Source organism: Psittacula echo (assembly GCF_963264785.1).
Source record: "Psittacula echo genome assembly, chromosome: 9".
NCBI classification, from domain to species: Eukaryota; Metazoa; Chordata; class Aves; order Psittaciformes; family Psittacidae; genus Psittacula; species Psittacula echo.
Genome location: NC_137745.1, coordinates 10,660,740 through 10,681,609, shown reverse-complemented (window position 1 = coordinate 10,681,609; position 20,870 = coordinate 10,660,740). Strand labels below are relative to the sequence as shown.

The following is a 20,870-nucleotide window of genomic DNA, read 5'->3' as shown; positions in this document are numbered from 1 at the left end:
AAAACTGCTTACATCTATGGTTGAAGGAAGCAATGTACTTCTATTTCTATTTACAAACATCCTCAATGCATGAGGCACTTTACAAACTCCTGGTCAGTTGCATTGATGGATTTCCGCATTGGATGTAGTCTGATACAGCAGCTATGAAATTGAAAATGAACCCTCATTGCTCATTTGTACCATGTGCATCCCCAGGCCACTAATCTTAAGTTTTATCTCAGATAAAATGCCCATGGAAAAATAGATGCTGTGATTAGTAACAGCTATCCAAGCTTTTGTGACAGACTGAGACAAGTGTCCTACTAGTGAAGTGTACTGACATTCCATACTGAGCACGGAGAATCAGCAGCGTGTATGGCTGGAGGTCAGGGTGGTTGGAGGGAGAAAAGAGAGACTGGTGAAGAGAGGAATCCTGAGAAAATTCCTAAAGAAATTCACAAAAAATTCCTTAGCTAGGTATATAGCCCTAAATATGTGATGAACACTTTCTTCAGTAGGGCGATGTTATACAGCCAAGAGCAACCTTAAGCTTTATGGAACATTAATAACTAGAATGAAATGAGCACTACAGATGGAATTCATATTGAAAAGTGAAAGCTCTTGATGCTAAAATCTACTTGCCCGAGACTGAACTGGGAACACAGTTGTGTAAGCACTAGTCCATTGCCTTGTAAAGGTCACTAACAGACAAATAATCATCCCAGACGTACAGAGAATCATTTTACCATGATATAATAGGCATATACTAAAGGTCATTTGAAACTAAAGTTTCTAGTTGGGCTTTTTTTTTGCTGCAAAGCAAAACACATTATTAACAGAACAATTGAGCTGGTGTGTGGCTTCAGCGCATGTGAGAGTTCTGCTCTACCATCCACAATGAACAAAGCTGCTCGCTTTTATTGCCTTTTTTTCAGCGCTCGAATATCTGCCTTGTAAGAGAAATTGGTTTTGCCTAATGCTATGTCTGGTACTTCAGGTGTGGTCTGGCTAGCTTTTTATAGCATCTTCTGGAGTGCTTTTAAATCATCTCCCCGCAGGAACGGATATCAGAAGTGGTAACGTTTTCTGGTCAGCTTCACTTACATCCACGTGGCATTAACAGGCGACGCACACAGAGAACGGTCTCCCTTTCCCCTGAGGACAGCCGCAGCGCGGACAGACTTCCCTGCCAGCACCTCCCCTCACTCGGGTGAGGATGTCCCGCTGAGGGGCAGAACACCCATCTCGGTCCCTAAGCAGCCCGAGGACGGGTCCTGCAGCGGCGCCTCCTCCTCCCGCCCCTTCGGAGTCCCCGTTCTGGCGTAACCCGCCGCGCTGCCCCACACCCCTCCCGAGCACCCCGCTGTTCCCGGCTGCGCGGTACCCCAGCGGCCAGACTACGCCCCTCCTTCCTTCCTCCCTGCCTCACCTCACACCCGGCCCTCCTCCTCCTCCTCACCCACCGCCCGCCCTCCCCTCCGCTTCCCCCTCCCCTCCTCTCCCCCGGGCCGGGCCGGGCGCCCGCGTCGCCCCAGTCCTCGGGGCTCCCGGTTACCTGCCACCGCAGGCAGGGGCCGGGGTTGACAGGCCAGAGCCCAGCCCGCTCCCCGCCCTCTTCTCCCCCTTGTCCCTCACGGAGGACCCCCGGGGTGGGCGGGGCCAGGCTGTGCCGGGGCGGGCGGCGGCGCTGTGCGCAGGGGCAGCGGGGAGAGCAGCCCGCGGCGGCGGCGGGGCCGGGGGGAGAGCGGGGTTCCTTTCCGCAGTACCCCGCGGATACTTATTTATTGCTCTTTTCGCCTTTTCCCGTCCCGGGTCCGCACTTCGGTTACTTTGGTTGGGCTTTTTTTATATATATTTTTTTTTTCCCTTTTTCTCTTTTCCGCTTGTTTTTGGAGAAGCGGAAGGAGGATGGGGTTCGAGCTGGATCGCTTCAGCGGGGACGTGGATCCCGACTTCAAATGCAACCTGTGCAACAAAGTTCTGGAGGACCCGCTGACCACCCCCTGCGGCCACGTCTTCTGCGCCGGCTGCGTGCTGCCCTGGGTGGTGCAGCAGGGCAGCTGTCCCGTCAACTGCCAGCGCATCTCCACCAAGGAGCTCAACCACGTCCTGCCGCTCAAGAGCCTCATCCTCAAACTGGACATCAAGTGCGACAACCACGCTCGAGGCTGCGAGGCGGTGGTGCCGCTCCAGCATTTAGGGGAGCACGCCGAGACCTGCGACTTCTCCCCGGCCAAGTGCCGCAACCGCGGCTGCCGCCAGGTGCTCAACCTCCGCGACGTGGAGGCGCACATGCGGGAGCGCTGCGAGGCTCGACCCGCCGGCCTCTGCGACCAGGGCTGCGGCTTGATGCTCACCCACGGCGAGCGCCGGGCCGGCGGGCACGGCTGCCTGCGCGCCCTGCGAGCTCACGGAGCCGCGCTGCAGGCGCGGGCGGCGGCGCTGGAGAAGGCGCTGAAGAAGGAGGCGCTGCGCGCCGGCAAGCGGGAGCAGTCGCTGCTGTCGCGACTGGCGGCAGCGCAGCTGGAGTTGCAGGTGACGGCGCTGCGATACCAGAAGCGCTTTACGCAGTACAGCGCCCGCCTCGACGCCCTGGCCCGCGCCCGCGCCGCCTCGCCCAGCAAGGTAAGGGGGGTTCCCGGGAGAAGGTTCCCCACTCGCGGGGCGAGCACCTCGGAACGCCTCCCCGTGTGTGTTCCTTTGGAGGAGGGACCCCGCAGCGCGCTCGGCCCCGAGAGGGGTGACCGGGACCCGCTGTCGGTGCGCGGGAGACGTGCCGAGGAGCCGTCCGGCCCCGCGCCCTTGGAACGTTTGAGCTGTGGGGTGTAGTAGCCGAAATGTACCGGTTTCCGTATGTGTCTGTTTGCTAATGTGACCATCATCACTATGTGGACCCCAGATGGCAGCTCACACATCAAAATACCGAGGTCTCGGTATTGTTACTTTTTTTCGCCTTGGTTCTCTCCCCAAAGAAAACTCTGAACAGCAAAAATGGAATTTCCAGGGCTGGAAACGGTATTAAACCACCAGAAATAGACTCCCAAGAGTAACACAAAGCAGAATGAATTGGAAGAGGCTGTTATGACCCAATGATTTCCAGACCCCTGGCTCACCTCGGGTCCCTACAATACGGCTTGCTACAAAATGCGGTACTTAGGATTAACTATTTACACAGCTCGGACACCTTGCCAGCAGCTGCTTCATGATCTGAAGCCATCATCTTTGTAACATCCATGTCCAAATACAAGACCTCAGCTGGGGACTTGCATGGTTTTTTTTTCCAGAGCAGCACTGGGTCCTTTTAAAAGCTCAGTTTAGGAGAAAAAATTAACTTGATTTCAGCCCCTCAGAATGAGACCATTTGTGAAATGACCAGAATCAAAAGCCAGAGCTACAACAATCTCTAAGTTTTAATTGGAATGAGGCTCCCCAGCGAGGGAAGCCCTAGAAACCAATTATCTTTTAAATGAAGACATTCAGAGTCCTCCCCATGACCTGGAATGTGCTACCACAGACAGCAGTATTAAACTGTTCAAAACTGTCAAACATCTGTAGTCACACCTTTGGTAATGTTAAGGCTCTAAAAGCTGTGTAAATGAAACAAAACTTTGTGTCAGAGTCTCTTCTTTTTCCCCTGTTTTTCTTTTCAAAAATTCAGAGCAAAACAACCTACTGTGTTCTGCTAACTCAAACCAGAAAAAGTATTTTAATACTGAATGTACTGGTTCCACTTCTGTCAATACTGGACATGGTGGTAGTTAAAATCTTAGTACAGTTGTTAAAAGAAATTGGGGGTTCACGTTCATGTCAGTTGTGAACCTTCCTTTTCCTGCAGCCCCTGTACAATGGCATGCTGCAGAGCCTTGTGCTCCCGCAGCTTAGCCCACAGCTGCCTCTGCTCCCTCTCGCATTGCTGCTGAGAGGAAACCCTTCCAAACAGTCCTGCTGTCGGAAATCATCTCACTAAACCTCGACCTCCTCGTCTGTGATCTGCTCCTAAACAGCACACATTTATTCTCACCCTGCCCCTCCTTCATTTCTTTGTGGCTGGTACTGATAATGCTGTTTCGGCTTTATTTAACTCTCTACAGTGTAGTGAGCTGCTATTAGCGTGAAAGGTACTACTTCAAATAGTTGTAAATGTGCACAGTATGTAGTTTCCAGCAATACTTTTTATCAAATGTATGGATACAGCTGGCTGAGACATGTGCTCATTTTCAGTCCTGTTACAAAAGCCTGTTATGCAGTTTTCTGAAGCAGCACCCAAATCTGAAGAAAGCTGGAAGGTGTCATGTCACCACAGACTTGTGGTCTAGCGGTCAATCAATTACATGTCTTTCACAGCATTTTGGGCAGCTTTCCAATACCAACAGCTCTCCTCTGCCCGGCTCCCAAAGAAGTACAATGTGGAAACTTGCATCTTTGTGTACTAGAGAGGTTTTTTTAAAAGACCCCTGTGCAGGAGATGCTTTCCCAGTTTGGGGTTGTGGCATGCTTCCAAGTTTGGGGTTATTTTCTAGCAGGGACTCTGCACTGTGCAGCACAGACTGTAACACTCGGCAGGGCATACATACTTGCCCAAGGATTAGGTCCCTGAACACATGGATTACACATATGGTAATGTGGAATAACTAATGTCAATTTCAGAAGCAATTGTATATTCAAAGCAGGCAGCACCTTTGCTATCATTATGATCATTAGTCATATCTCATTAATTTTGTTATAAGATGTGATGGTTCAGGCTATGTGAAAACTGAAGTGCATCTAGCAGTAACAGACTGGGTTCATAGGTTAGATGTGATTGCAAAACTTACAGTAGGATGTTCTAGCTCCTCAGCAGATGAAGAAAAAGGATTGTGTGACTTCCCTGCCTGATGGCTGCTTGTTGCTACAGATGTAGAACCAATCTAGAATAAAACAGATGACATCCTCTGGTCAAAACAGAAGAAACACTCACATATAGTTCTATGTAAATGCTTAGTGAAAGGCGAAATACAATGTTGAGTGACATTAGGCCATTCGTGAAAGATCCAAATATATGTTTTTTTGGCTGACACAACCTTCTTCAGCAGCCTTGGAGACCCAGGTCTGGGTTTGCCTTAGTATAGACTTCCCTTGTGATACTGGTTGAACCACAGAGCTGTCCTGCACTTTGATCCCCATTTCTGAAGTAAGTTTTCTAACACTGCCAGAACTGTATTGAGAGAAGATATACATAAAATACTTATTTTATACATAGTCATCTGTAAATACCTCACAGTTTTGTAAGACCCTTAAAAGATAGATGTGCCATAAGTGACTCCAGTTGTGTTCTCCATCTGTCTCGTTTGTTACTGACTTTAATTTCACTGTGTATTTACTAGATGTCTGATCAAAAGCCAAATCTGAAGGTTTAATTCAGAGTGCGACATTTCATTCCTCAGTGAAAAGAGGTGAGGCTTATTGTGGACAAACTTGAGGGAGTGGTAGGGAAGGTGGTGTGTCTTACCTGAAATTAGTATTTCTTTTGATCAGACACATCAGTTCTGAAACATCAAAGTCTAAATAGTCAAGAAAAACCTCATGCTATTCAAACAATGCTTAATCCTTGCTGAAACATACCACTGTTCACACCTGTTGATAAGCTGATCTGGTCCTTCCTTTATGTACACAGCCATCAAAGTCCTTTAGGAAGAAAAGAGTCAGGGAGAATCGGAAGCAGTTCTGTGTTGGCTGCAGCCAGCAGTGGAAGCCCTTCTGCTGCCCTGACAAGCAAAAGCAGGGCTGAACTTTAAGTAAATGTATCAGACATACAGGGACCAGTTTATGATCTGGTATTTAGGACCTCTGGTTTAATACCTCTGTGGAAGTGGTAACAAGTTTTAATTCCATTAAAGCCAGATGAAGTCCTTTACAACAAGATACTTTTTTCTCAGACTATCCCCAAGCAGGATCCACTGGACTGGTCCTGACAGCCCTTTTGCTGGTAAATGAGGAGGTGAAGTGCCTCCTGTAATGATGACAGACCTTCTTAGCCACAGCACTACCAAAGAAATTAGAGACTTCCAATATCTATGGGGAAAGGCAGGCCATTAGCTCCACATTGCTCAGCTGGGAAGTACAGTAATTTCAAGAATTATATGTAAGAGTTCTGTTCAGCTGTGGGAATACAACATGCCAGCAACCATCAGGTCTGCTGCCGAACCAGATGACGGGGCAGGGCTGGATGCTGGCCACGGCATTTCCACAGTTACCTCACTGATGATTGTTTCTCTGGAACGCGAGACACGTTAGAGAGGAAAAAAAAGGCAGAGCCCTGGAAAAACCATTTGCATTGTGGCCTCCTTATGAAGCAAAGGAGATTGTTAAAGAAATTGTTAAGACTCAAGATACAAATCTGCAAAAGTAACCAAGTGTTAAAGCAACGCACTGCAGCCTCCCTGGTGCTGGGGCAGTTCAGCACAGGTGGGGGGATTAGTGCTCTGCAGTTGCACGTGTGCTCTGTAACTATGACTCTTGCCACTAAGAAGATGGAGACAGTGTACAAATCTATCTGAACTGGCTGGAAAGTTTCTTTAAAGCCCTCATGGATGTTTTTCAGGGACTACCCGCTAAAAACTGTATTAGTTTCACACATACACACAACTTCTGACTCATTCAAACCCACCTGCTTTAATACTTCTTCAGCTAGGTATAAAAAGCATCATATCATAGTCATGTAAGGTAGCTTTAATGAAAACATTCAACTTTAATTACTGGAAGTGTTTTGAGAGCAATGTCATAACTGTTTCTTCATTGTTCTCTCTGATTTGCCTTCTTAAGGCATAATAGGAGAAGTACACAGTGGCAATAGCATGTCCTTGTCTTTCAAATCCTGGATCATCAGTCCCTGAAAGTAGTCTCACAGGACTGAAAATTTGTTCCTTGAAATCCTCTCTGAGGTCTGGGTCTGAAGGCTTGCAGGGAAATAGCCTTTATTTCATTTTTCAGGCCACTTCTGTGTACCTCATTCCTACCAGTGCCAACTACAGGCAAATTCAGATAACATCAGTCGGACTTCATTCATGTTTCTCTGTATCAGGTCCAAGTCTATTTATTACCAACCTGCAGGAAAGATAGTGATCACAAACTGACACTGAGATTGTAAACTAGATTTCCAGGTGGAGTATGTTGTGCAGCTTCCCTGTGGTAGAGCTCTGAGCATGTGGTCGGTGGAGCTCTGCCAGTTTACACTGGCAGGGAACTGAGCTTTGTTACCATCCCAAATCTGTAGGAGTAATTCAGTAATCCAGGATTACTTTGACATTTTTTATGAGTTTAATAGACATTAATATGTGATTGACAACTTCAGATTGACATGTTAGAAGAAAAATGCACAAACTAAAACCATCTGCATCGAATTACAATGTAACTTGTAATTTTTTGTCATTAATTGGTTATGAAAACCAGACTTGTAAGATAACTTCCTCAAGCTTTTTTGTGTTCATAACTTTTTCACCCTTTGGATAAAACAAAGAAAAAGATCTTGGAGGAGGCAAAATTTGTATATATCTATAGATGCACAACATACCAACCCTATAGTTGTTACTCAGAAGGGTTTTTGTAGTGTTCTGCTGTTGTGTCTTGTATAGTTTTGTGATGTTGTGCTGTAAAGAACACCTGTGTGATTGAGATTATAGTTAGTACATTGTGAGGATTTAGTTGTCTTTAACAGTACACACACTTTCTGTCTTAATGAAAGTTAGCAGACTTAAATAGCATCACTGTGTCATAAAGGACATTTTGGTTTAGTTTGTAGTTAGGAACAAGCTGAGGTAAGAGGACAAGATAACATCATGTTTACACAGTCTTCTGGATACCATAGGTCCATCCAATCTATCTTTGTTGTGTATTTTTTGTACAATCAGAACTGTTCACTGCGGAACTTCGTATTTTAGGGAATTAACATAAGGATTTTCAATGATGGAAGATTTCTGGTTTGCTAGTATTAAAATTCCAAAGAAAAAACTCTTTGTGGCAGGCGCTATGAATAGCAATTGGCACCCTCGGCCTTTTGCAGAAGTCATAGCAGTTTTGTTTAATGCTGTTTTCTAAAACTCGCCAGGGAATTTCTGTTGTATAAGGCTATGTTTGATATTGTTTAAACAATGCCATGCAGTTAGCAGTAGAGAGAAGCAACATGAAAATGCAGTCCTAAGATTCAATCACCCTCCAGCACTGGGAAAGTCAAGAATTTGACTACCGGAAACGTGGAGTATTTTACATAACACATCACGTATGACTAGGTCAAGTAGTTGCAGGAACCAGTATTACATATAAAACTCTTCTGTTGCTGTTAAGTGTCTCACTGTAGATCTCAATAAAAAATACACATAAATCTTACAGGGTGGGTTTCACAGAGAAGCACTTCTGGAGAACAGTGGGGTGGCTGGGAGCTGCTGACTTTGCTCCTGCAAAGTTGTTCTGAACATTCTTCTCTAAACTACAATCAACCCAACAAACCTGGATAAACGTTTTTAGCTGTCATAACCACCAAAGCACACAAATGATTTGAATATGTTTATCTGTTCTTTGCAGGGTGAAGAAACTAAAGCACTGACTCTCATCCTTCATCGTGACTCTGGCTCTCTTGGATTTAATATTATTGGTGGCCGACCATGCGTGGTATGTTAATTGTTAAAGTATGTTTGCCCTTTCCAGTTGGGAAAAGCATGTAGGTCAACACTTAGAGGAAAAATGCTGCTGACAACCATTTGAGTCTCTTGGGATTCCTTCAGAGCAGATCTTGTATTCAAATTTGTATTGAATGTCTATTAACTTCACTGTCTTTTCTCTCACAATGTGTGTATTCTTGCACATCATTACAGCAACACTAATATTGGTGCAGCATCACTCCCAGAATGATGAAACCATGGTGTCTCTTTCTCAGACCATTACTGCTTGGAAGGTGTTGCACAAGTTCAGGGCCCACAGCTTTAGGTCCCTTACAGTTCATTAGGAAAATGTTATTTATTCTCCTTTCCACCAGAGATCAACCAGTCCTCTGTGCAAGTGAAGGGATGGAACTTAAACAACTTACTTCTGAATGCTGTGATCTCAACAGATGTTTCCTGCACCATACACTCACTAATGTATTTTTTCTGGATGCTTGTTGGCTGGAGCTGCTGCATATGACTTTAATTAGATCAAGGAATGGATTATACCTTGTCTTAGTAATTTAGAAAGTGTTCAGAACTACTTCTTGGCTGCTTGGAAATCTGACATTAATCATTATTTATTCCTAGTAAATTCACTTGAAAGTTATTCTTTATTTATAGTTAGAGTTTTTCAGTTTTCTGAAACATTGTCTGCACTGGTAGAAGCTGATGACACAAAATGTTGTATGAAATGAGTATGAAAGTGTCTTGTTAGGTATTTTCATATATGTTGGTTTTCATGGTTTTATTTTTAAGCCTTCAGAGGAAGAGCTGTGCAACTAAAGTAAAAAATGCACTGTTGTCTGATGTTCGCTGTGCAAGCAGGCTGCCATCTCACTGGATTTTACGTTAAGAATAATTTCAATGACAGGTACTACTGAGCTGGCCTAAGTCAGAGGAGAGCCATTATCATGCAACTAATGTGCCTAATGGAAGTCTGTTCCTGGTTGTTTATGCTTTCAAAATAGGAGTATCAGGTGGTCTCATCAGCACAAAGTAATTCCATATTAAAATATCAATAATAATATTTCTTTCAAATCACATGCACTGTTGTGACATGGACAAGTTTTAGCTGAGGGCAAATTAGAATTAGTTCAAGGTACAGTAACGTATTTTTCTTTTCATCCTTGAAGGATAATCAAGATGGTTCACCTAGCGAAGGAATTTTTGTATCAAAAATAGTTGACACGGGGCCTGCAGCTAAGGAAGGAGGGCTACAGATTCATGACAGGATTATCGAGGTATGTGAATACACTGTCTTTTAATAGTGCAAGTTCCATCGCAGGTCTTCAAGTGGCATGATGTTTAGCATGGGTTTAGAAGAAATGTACTGTGGTAAACGCTGTCTAGAAGACATGTCTGTTAGAATATGCTTGACTTGATTCAGTGCTGACCTTCATGGTTTTAGGTATAGTTCTTACCTAAATATAGAAACCAGATTATGGATGGTATGTGCATGTCCTGACTTTGAGAAACTAGCATCTATCTGGTATGCCGTAGATACCTCTTTTTAAAGCTATTGGAAACTTCTAATTTATTTAATTAAAACCATATGTGAAATATCTGTAGCGTAAACCATGATTTTATTTTTCTTGGTATTTAAGACCAAGTTTTGAACAGCTAGAAAACATGCTGCTCTGCATTTTCTGCATGGTTTATTATAAACCTGTCTAAACTCCCTAGATGTTGTTTGTAAGTTCTTACATTGCTCATATTGCAGTCTGAATTTCTTCTCATTTTGCCAAAGTCTTGACCTCAATAAAAAGTCCTTCCTGTGAAAGAGGTGGTTGCTTGAAATGTTTCTCGCAGTTTGCAGTGAGTAGATTTCTTTTTTGGGGGGAAGAGAGAGACAAAAAGGTTTGTTTTAGTGAAACAAAAGGCAGCTGATTGTGAGTCAGTTCCCATTGTTTAGCATTTTACAGTTAAGAAAAAGTATTTTTCACTGTCTTATTTTTGTAAGCTGGAGAAACTTTAAGACTCTATTGTTCAAAAAGATAAGTGCAGTGTTTGTTGCCAAGGATATCATGGAACAGCCAGTTTCTCTAAGTAACGGAATTCCATTGCTCTTATGTTTTGCAAATGAGCAATAAACAGCTGTTAAGGATTTTCTGTTGGCAGGGGACAGTGTGTATTTGCTATTTTCTGTACTGTTACGGTAAATGGTATTCACAATTTAGTAAGGATATAAAATAATAATGAAGTTTCTTCATATGGGAAAGAATGGAGCCACAGTAGCAGAACTATAAAAAGATAAGAAGCTGAGCTGTGAAATGATCCAGAGTTGCTTCAACTTTTTATATGATGTAACATAACTGGGAAAAGGTCTGGACAATTTTGTGAAAACGGTGCAGTTTTGTTTGAAGTGAACATTTTCCCATAAGCGTGTATTTCCCCAAAGCGTATTGGAAAAGCTGACATCCGTTTCTGAAGTAGTGCATAGTCACATAAAGCAAACAACTTCATGAAAACCAAAACTTTGGAAAACCAAATACTCCAAAGTTAGGAAATGTCCTGGTCTCTCTCTGCAAACTTGGTTCAGTCTCCTTGAGTGTAAGCACTGTAACTTGGTCTGTAATTGCAGTCATACAGCGTTTGTCTGTAGAAGTCATAGAAGTCACCCTCACTAGTGGGGCACAGGGGCAGCTAACTTCCATGGACTCTGCAGCATCAGCTCTCTGTATCAAGGAACCTTCCTCATTACTGCTTTTATTTTTCTCCCCACGTTTTTTTTTAACTCCCTCCGTACTGCTCTGTTTCTCCACAAGTTTAGCATTTGGCAGCGTTAGCGCAGGCCAGGCTAAGCAACTACATACCATTATACTGGATGCTGCATGTTTGTGCAGGGTCTTCTCCACAGTTCAAATTACCTTTTCACATAAAAGAAAACCCCAGAATAAAGATACTAGAGCAATTAGTTATATTTATAACACACCAAGGGTAGCAGCAACCCATGTGTTGACAACTCTTACTGTGCTGACCACAAACTCATTTCCATATTCACTCTTCTCACCTCTAAATATATACACAATAGTGATGAAAATTGGGCAGGTAGTTTGCCAAGAGTTGACTTTGAGTGCCTCCACATCAGCATCTGAGTTCTGATTAGGCATGTTCTGTTGAAGCAAGTCTCTGAATGGTGCCCAGCTAATGCAGTTCAATTCCCATTGTGGAGTAGTCCCCAAGCATGCTCAGTGGGTTTTTTTTCAGATATTAATGCATTTAATGCAGTCTAGCCACTGCAGGCATCCAGTTCACAGAACTAGACTTGAGTGCTCTAACACAGAGCCCTCAAAATATGTATGGTGTGGACATCAGCTCCTGAAAGCAACTGTTTTGTTCTGTATTCTGTGCCATTTATATTTAGTGCGTTATCTAACCCTAGTCTGGGTTAAGGAAGAAAGGGGACACCTCCTGAATCGAGACATCTAAATGAGCTTTATCATACTAATCTCCAGTTATCTTAGATAATTGAAATACTCTATAGATTATCTAGATGGGAATAAGGTAACATCCAGTGATAACGGCCTTCTAGAGGTAAATTTTGTGAATACCCTTTATACAACCAAAGTTTCGATTTGGCAGTTTGGCTGAAAACTCATTTACAGACTTGGTGGTAATGGGCAGGACACAGCTGGAGAATTCAGATGGAACTTGGCATAGAGAGTTGAGCATTGTAGCAGGTCACTTTTGCTTTCAAAAACATGAAGGATGGTCCTTAACTGTCTAGAACTGAATTTTGCTATCTCAGACTTCTTTGACTTGCTTATTCAATGCTAAGGTTTTATGTATCACTAGCATGATTTCAAGTACTCTTTCAAAGAATACATTCCAGTATAAGCTGCTGAGCGTAACATCTCCCAAATTAATTCCAGCATCCATCACAGAGAATTTACACTGAAGTAAAACATGAATTATTTGATTTCCTTTTGGAAAATGTTTCTTTGCTGTGGACCTTCTGGTGGATGTGTTTTGGATCACATATAGAAGAAGAGCATAATTTCTCATTTTCAGAATTGTCACAACTCTAATTACTGAGCAGGGATTGGACAGACACATACAGAAATGCTTATAGCTGCTAGCAAATGCATTATTATATTCATATTTACTTGCAAATTCTATCCCCTGACAAATGGATACAGAGATAAACTCTGAATTATGTGAGAGATAATTTTTAAACGTATTTTCCTTATGGGGTTTGGATTTCCTGTTCTGCATTTTTAGAAGGTTAAATGTAAAGTTAATCAGCTTTAAGAATTGTCTTGAAGTTTCTCTAAAAGTGGTTTCTTAGCCCTTTGCATATCACTGACTTAAGTAATGCCACAGTGAAGTATGTGTTTCTGCTACTAAATGACATACATCAAGATGAATGTTGCATGCTCTGCTACTCAGTCTTCAAAGCAGCATGTAGCACTAATACAGAGAAATATCCTTTTTTACTTGTACTTTCACAGAATCTGTTAAATAATAATGATATTCAGTGTTTCTGTAGGACTATGCAGATCATGTTACGGCTGTTAACTGCTTACTAATTCCCCCTCACTGCTCAATAATACTATCCAGACTTTCCAAATGAGTAATCTGAGGTATACAGAGAAATAGCTTCTAGACATTCCTGTCAGTTTAGGGTTGAAGGCTTGGATCTTGGATCTGTTTGTAACTGTTCTATGTAAACCAATGCTTCTTAACCTATACCTGTTCTCAGATCTTTCACAATTACTTTAGAAGTGAGGATTTAATGGTACAATGAGATTTTCTCTGATTCGACTACATGTTTTTCATGCAGCTCGGTACTTACACATTCAAAGCAAGCAGCTGATTTAATGCAACACTAGTGATTTACAGAATTACTGTTAAGATGCTCTCTAGCAAATTGCCATGTTAAGAACATGCTGAAACTATTGATTTTTATGCAAAGGAATTACTGTTCTCATAGATTTCATTTTTGTCAGGGTAACAAAATGGTCCTAATTTCCTCTCTTAACAGAAGTTGGTTCAACTCCCAGCCATGAAAGCCGCCTCTACGCAGCTGCTTGGCATTTCTTAAGACAAAATTAGATTTTCAGAGCACATCAGCTCTGCAAGATTATAAATTAAATATGGCATTCTCTTCTCACTAACTGGAAGACTTGTTTGTTTAGCTTCAGGAATGCTTAGAAAGAAGGAGACCCTTGAAATGCTGACTGCTTGCCACTGTAAAGTTTTAAGCACAATTAGGGTACTGTTGAAGTAGTACAAACTGTTGCAGCTCCACTGAAACCTTGAGGATTTATGCCACCTGAGACTTGCCCAGCGTTTCATGCTGCTCACGGGAAGGATCATTAGCTTAGGAATTGAGAACATGCCTTAGTGCATTTGATTGATTTTCCCCAAAGCACACTCGTGCTACAAATTATAGGCTGCTTTTGTATTATGTAGGCTTCTTCACAGGTCGCACATAAGAACAATGACACATTTTAGCAAATCTGTGTATGTACAAAATCCACAATTCACTGTGGGTTCCCTGTTCACTCTCCAGTTAGTGTGCTGCGGCTCACATGAAGTGGCTAAGGTAGATTTCAGCAAATTTAATTTGGTAGCTCTGTTAACAGTGCAGCCCCTGAAAAGTAGAATCAGCACAGAGAAACTACATCAGCCATGCAGGAAGGGCAAGAAAGGATGCTCTAGCAGGCACTTGGCATACCTTTCCCCATCAATAACGTACTAAGAAAGATCTGCTGCTGAGGCAAGGATGGCTTTAAAACTGAGTGAATGAATAAATGAAGAAACATTTCATGTGGTCTGCTGGTGCGTGATGGGGTCTAGGTTTTCCACAAGACTGAGTCTCTGGGCTGAAAGGATTCAGTGTATTGCTGCTCTGGCTTTCTTGTCAGCATGCAGTTGTCCCTAAGCTGTGTGCCCTGTTCACTCACCACCACTCACAGACAGCTCACAGGAAACTCCCATAAATAATCAGTAAATAAAATCATTAACTGAACACAGCCTTCAGTTCCTCATTTGCTGGTGAGCACTTTTTAAGCATATGCCCACTTCAATAGGGTAAACCTAAGCAAATAGCTACTTGCAGGAAACTTCCTGCAAGCACTTACAGCAAACGCTGAACTCTGACAAGCATGTAGGTTAAACAGAATATTTTCATTGTTGTGAATGGAAGAGTTCAGCTCTGCAAACAAGATTTACAGCGCAGCTACATACACTTAGGAATTGATTTTCTAGAAGAAAACTGTTTCAGACAGTGACTAAGAATAGGCTGTTCAAGTTCCTGCCAGGACACGCAACACATTAGAGTATTTGAGGAGAGCGAGCGCAACGGGGCAGTGAGTACAGCTACAGCAGAGTCAGCTTTTTTAAGTTTATACTTCTACAAAACTTTCCAAGCCTTTTGTCCATATCTGTTAATGGTATCTTTCAAAGCAGCATCGTCCCTGTGCTAAAACACGGATCCCACACCTTGGTCAAAAGGGAATAACAACCTTAAGAGGAAAATGTAAATGAAACCAGGCAGACTTGGTTATCGCTGCATTTTTTCCTCTCATAAATTTATTTGCCTGATTTCATACCAGCACTACAGCCTAAGCTGTGGCAGGGAGGAGGGGAAGCAGGGGGATGAGCCAGAAAACAAAATAAAGAGTATTTTTACACTAAATCCTGTAGTAGTGTCCTTCCCGCAAACAAGAAAAGAAAATATGTCGGATGGGATCAAAATGTAAGTGTTGCAAACAAAGAAAGCAGTGTTGGGTTTAGTATTACAGACCTACAGTCTCTGCTTCTTCACTGATAAATAAACTGAAGAGCTCAAGTTATAAGCACATTTCATGCTGCAACTTTTGAAAAGGTTCTGCATGGACTCCCCTCAGATTTCCACACTGTCTTATTCTTTCTTCTTAACAGAAGTCCACAGCGTGTTGACCCTAAATATAATGTGGGTATTTGGAACCTGTGGAAACTTAGAATATTGCTCGGGGGCATGCTGAATGAAAAACAGATAATTGAATTATCAAAAAAAGCTCTCTCAACTCAGGTATAGATCCCATCTGTGTAAGACTGCTGAAATTAATGGAATTAATGGTGTCTCTCCCCCTGCATATAGCCCTTTATGCTGCACTTCCCTCTTCCCTCTGCCTGCTGGCAGCCCCCAGAGCTGCTCAGCTTTCCTGAATATTTAATCTGTGACTTTGCTCTTGTGCTTTAGAATCATACAATCATAGAGTGATTTGGGTTGGAAAGGACCTTAAAGCTCATCCAGTTTCAACCCCCTGCCACAGGCAGGGACACCTTCTACTAGACCAGGTTGTTCAAAGTCATGTCCAACCTCTAGCACATCTTCACATCATCAGCATTTTCTCCTGACAGCCCCATTTTCCTTTTTCCTCTGGGAATAATCTACGATCTTGAACACAGGACAAATCCCTCTTCTTCTTATATGCTACAGACAGCTGTTAGCCATGGGAACCCTTTGACATCCCTGCTATAGGGAAATGGCTACAGAGGGTGTAAGCCCAAGCGGCTCTGCAGCTGAAATGTAGAATCCACTGTGCTTGCAGAGAAGTTAAATAACATCATTCAAGTTTGTGTTGGAATCGCACAGTTAAACAGGAAAGTACTTGAGAAAAATACATGATTAAAGGGAATATACTTTTGAGGTCAGATTCTCTTGCATCAAACTTTTTATGACTATGGGGATGAAAAAGCGGAAGAAAAGTTCTGCTGATAGGATAGCATTTTATATTGCCTTAAAACCCAGTGAAAGTCACTGATCATGTAGCATATGTCATGTGCCCAAAAGCTTTTTCTCTTTGGTGTGGTTAGTAACTTGTTTGATACTACAAGGAACAGGACTTGGAAAGGAAATGCAAACTACTTTGATAATTTCCATGCCTGTCAAATCTCACATTAAGCAAGGGAGTCACTCAGTTGACTCATGTATTGCTTGATCATATAGCTCATGAATTCTCATCTGTTCTCCTTCAGCTGTGTTTACTATTTTCTGGTAAACCAATCCATTCTAATTATCTTGATAAAGCAGGCTTTGGTTAGTGCCTAGCCTGCCTTTTGCCAGGCTGTGCAGTGGTGAGGGAAACAGTTTGTTCCCTCCTTTGAACAGTGAGGTGGGGAGGTGGTCCTGTGCTGGAAGACAAGCCTGGTGTGTTGCCTCGTGTGCTCCAGGAGCAGTCGCGGTGCTGCACATCAGCCCATGGCTGTGACACTCATGATGAAGAGAAAACACAAACCACCTGAGAAACCCACAGTTTGGTTTTATGAATTATTGCTCTTCAAAGAAGTGAAAAATAGCTGTGCCATATTCTCTGTACCTAATCAGAGAGAAATGTTCCAGACTAACATACTTTTTTTAAAGAGGATGCGTGTAGAGCATGTAAGAGGACAATTTAATCTTTTCACATGTGGCACAATTCCTTGCATTTTAAAGTCATCTGTTTGGTTTTCCACATTTGAAAGCCAAGCCATTATGATTAACTGTTAGCTTTTATTTTTAGATTTTTGGATGTGCTGAGCCTTTTTAGAGAAAACACACAGAATGTACTATCAACTGTTTTCACACATTTTGTTTGTATCATAATAAGTGGGCAATCAGGCACAATCATCCTCAATTTAGTACATATGCAGTACATTACCAGGCCAGTTGTACTCAAAAATATGCATAAAGCAAGTGCAAATTAACTGGCAAAAAGGGAAGCTCAGACCACTGCTATTCAGAATACACTTGAGTAAAATTTGCATAACTTCTCATTTGGAATTAAAAATGTAATTTATTCAGCAAATGTGAAGAATACTGATGTGTGAGTGACCACATCTTCCTGGCGATCCTGAATCCCGATCCTGCAGCTCAAACCTGGTTTGTTCTGGTGCTGGGATTCTTCTTCATAACAAGAGCATGCCATGCAGACTTGCTTGGCATGAGTACCTTAGTTCTGCTTTATTCCCAACACCGTTTTTACACACACAAAATACAGAAACTGAAATTAAATCCTAGCTTCTGTTCCAGTAAGATGTATAATACAAAATCACTTTTGGTCAGTGGTATTTGTAGGTCTTAAGACAGATCAGGTCTTACTGCATGACAGTGAACAAAATAATTTCAATATCAAGGATGGGTTGTCTGGAGTTTGTTTTTTGTTTTGGTTTGTTTCTAAATTGCCAAGTTTATGATGGGACATGAAACATTACAGGCAGGAAAACACAGAAAGTAAGAGTGCTCAGAAGTCAGTCCAATTTATTACATCAAATTGTATAGCAATAAAGGCATTAGAATCATTCTTTCCTCATACATAAGGCTTTTTCTTTTACCCAATTAATTAATTTTTGACACTATGAAAAATTGGAAGCATTCACAATTAACTGCAGTTCTGTGCTTTAAACACTAAGAGGTGACAACTTATCAACATTGTGAAATAATTCCAGCATTGTTGACTGCTCCTTTATGCACGATGTTTGGATATATTTTAAACCAATATAGCTTCACTATTTCATGTTGCACTATGAAGTGCAACTACAGTACTTATAAAGTTTTTAGGTACTTTGAAATACAAATGGTACTGAGCTGCCAGTAATAGTAATTGAGAAGTTTTTGCTTCAGCACTGGGGCTTTTAAATGGGAATAGTATTTTAAGTTGCTTTTAAGACTTTATTATGCATTTTAGTATCCAAAGTAAATTTGTATTATGTTAGCTTTCTTATAACAGTGTAAAATTATTAAAGAAGGTTGTGTCTGTGAAGTCTTACATCTCTAAAGAGAATTTACTTCTGAAAGGGGAATTTGGGTTTTAAAGACCAGGTGGGGAATAACACTTCAAAAAAAGGAAGTTCAGAAATTGTTCTGAATGGAAGTAGGAGTGGTACAAATGGGCTGTGTGGGTAGATCAGCAGATGGTAGAGACATACACCCAATCCCTCTGTACATGACAAGAGACATTCCTTTTGTGAAAGACTAGGTGATGTGGCTGTACTCTGGGCCATGTAATTCCCACATAGGGCAAGCATGTTATCCGTAACTTAAATTACGATTTAAATGTACCTCATTGTATGAAGCAGGTCAGAATATGGAAACGAGTATCCTTCATTGGTGCAAGCCCCTTTTTAATCATTTACTGAAGCCTGGTGTTAAAAGAATCTTCAAATAAAAATCATTAATTTATTTAGGACTTGACCTGTGCATCTCAGGAAGACTACACCCTACAGCAGGCTCTTTTATACCATTTTACACTGACATAGTTATCATCCATAACATCCGTATAGGATCCACAGCTTAATTATATGCTCCATTTAACAGCAGTACAGAATTAATCCTGTTTAGTCTGAGATTAGATGATACATGAAGAGTCATGACTAGTCTCTAATGTAGGGAATTTTATCTGGAAGTACTTGCCTTCATCTTTTTTTTTACCATCATCCACGTGACTTTGAAGTGCTCAAAGATGTGCAACACTGGAAGCAAGTAACCAAGATCACCAAGCTTTGGTAATCAAGCTTAGAATCCAGTTTAATTTAATTTAGGCACAGGTTTTCAAAGACAAGAGCCACAGGTGCACAGTCCTGTAAAATACCACAAGGATATTGGCAATTTCAAAATCCCATCTTCAGGTATAACAAATAAAGTTATTAAAAGTTTCACAGGATCACCAAATGGCACAGGTTTGAGGGGACCTCTGGAGACCATCCAGTCTATCCCCCATCTTCACTGCAAGGTCAACTAAAGCCTGTAGCACAGGATCATGTTTCTGCCTTGGGTGTATATATACATGTTGTGCATGTGAATAGTCTTTTTGGGCCATGGGTTTAGCAGGAATTTGAACTGAAAACTAGTAAATATGATGTATGTTTGGTTGGACAAATACAAGAAAGAAGCCAGCAACAGGAAGGGAGAGTGAAAATGTTTCTTGAAGCTTTTGGGGGAGAGAGGGAAAGAAAAGAGAACTTTAGTGCTATTTTTTCTTCTTCTCTCAGTTCTGCTGGCCTCTGAGCTCAGGAAGATTTAGTTTATTTCTTGAAAGGTCTTGCTTATAAAGCAGACCTTTTTCTGGATCTGGCCAGCTCTAATAAAAATTAGCAGTAACTTTAGCAGCTGCCATACCACATGATTGCTTGGAATTGCATAACTTCTTTTTCCTCCAAAGGAAACACACAAAGAGTTCATCTGATCTCCACCCTCACAGCATTCTCCAAAGTGTTTTTCTCGAACTTAATTTCTAAATAAAAATAGTTTTCTGCTTTCTTTTAACAATCTTCTCTTTTTAAGACCAAAATCTGATTATTAATAGTAATAGGCTCTAGGCAGAGCTTTTGTGAGTTAAGTGAATAGGGTGATTGATTTGATTTTTGCTACTTAAAACTTTATTAGTTTATCAGTAACAAGCCATGTCATGGACAAAAGATAGTTAACCCAAGAAATCTTTTGTTGCTGATTTCTGAGAGTACGCGTTTGGATAGAGATAGATTGTGTTTTGACAAAGAGAAGGTCATGGAGAGAAAGGAAGGACCATTATGGCTATACTACATGTAAACTGAACAGATTGCTGGCTCAGACCAGGTCCCATTTAACTCACTGGAAACCCCAGAGTACCTAACCTGATCTGCAAACACAGAGCAGATGAAAGTTGAAATTATCCTTCCCATGTGGCATGTGGAGATGCACCATTGCTTTCTGGCTTTTTTTTTCACCTAAATGCTGAGTCTGAGCAGCAGCACAATATTGCTGATGCAGAAGAAGTACCACCTACTGTAAAAGACAAAGGTGGAATTGATCTATAAGCAGATGGCATGTTGTTCTACATGAAGATGCAGTCTAACCTGTTGAATTAAACATGACTAAGGGCATGGCTTTAAACCAGAGCTGCCAGGAATCCTGCACAGAGCAGCCAGTTTCCTGACCAGAGTGACTGCTGGGGCAGACCCCATGGCAGTTAAGTTACATTACCACAGTTACTTCCTTTTACCACAGTTCTCTTTAAGCTCTTTTTTTTGGAAGAAACATTTGATGAACTTACATGAATGTGTACTATGTGTGGAAGTTTATAATCATTTGCTGAAACCTAAGAATAAATAAACCTCTTTTCTGTACAGTGCTTTTTCCTGACAAATTTCTTGCAAAGAAAGAAATAATCTTTGCTTAATGAGGAGACCCCACTGGCTGCGTGTTTATTTATGTCTCCCTTGTAGCTCATTCAGAATCAAGGCTAATATTCATAGATTGTAAGTCTTAAA

General features: G+C 41.9%; 1 protein-coding gene across 1 annotated transcript in view; it reads left to right on the top strand.

The window, feature by feature from the left end:
• Positions 1–1,460: 1,460 nt before the first annotated feature.
• Positions 1,461–20,870, top strand: part of PDZRN3 (PDZ domain containing ring finger 3) — a gene marked incomplete at both ends in the record, with an annotated part of 143,998 nt that continues 124,588 nt past the window's right edge. The window contains 3 exons of the mRNA XM_080625340.1: positions 1,461–2,604; positions 8,536–8,622; positions 9,788–9,895. Coding sequence (XP_080481466.1) covers positions 1,888–2,604; positions 8,536–8,622; positions 9,788–9,895 — 912 coding nt within the window. The remainder of the gene's footprint in view (positions 2,605–8,535; positions 8,623–9,787; positions 9,896–20,870) is intronic.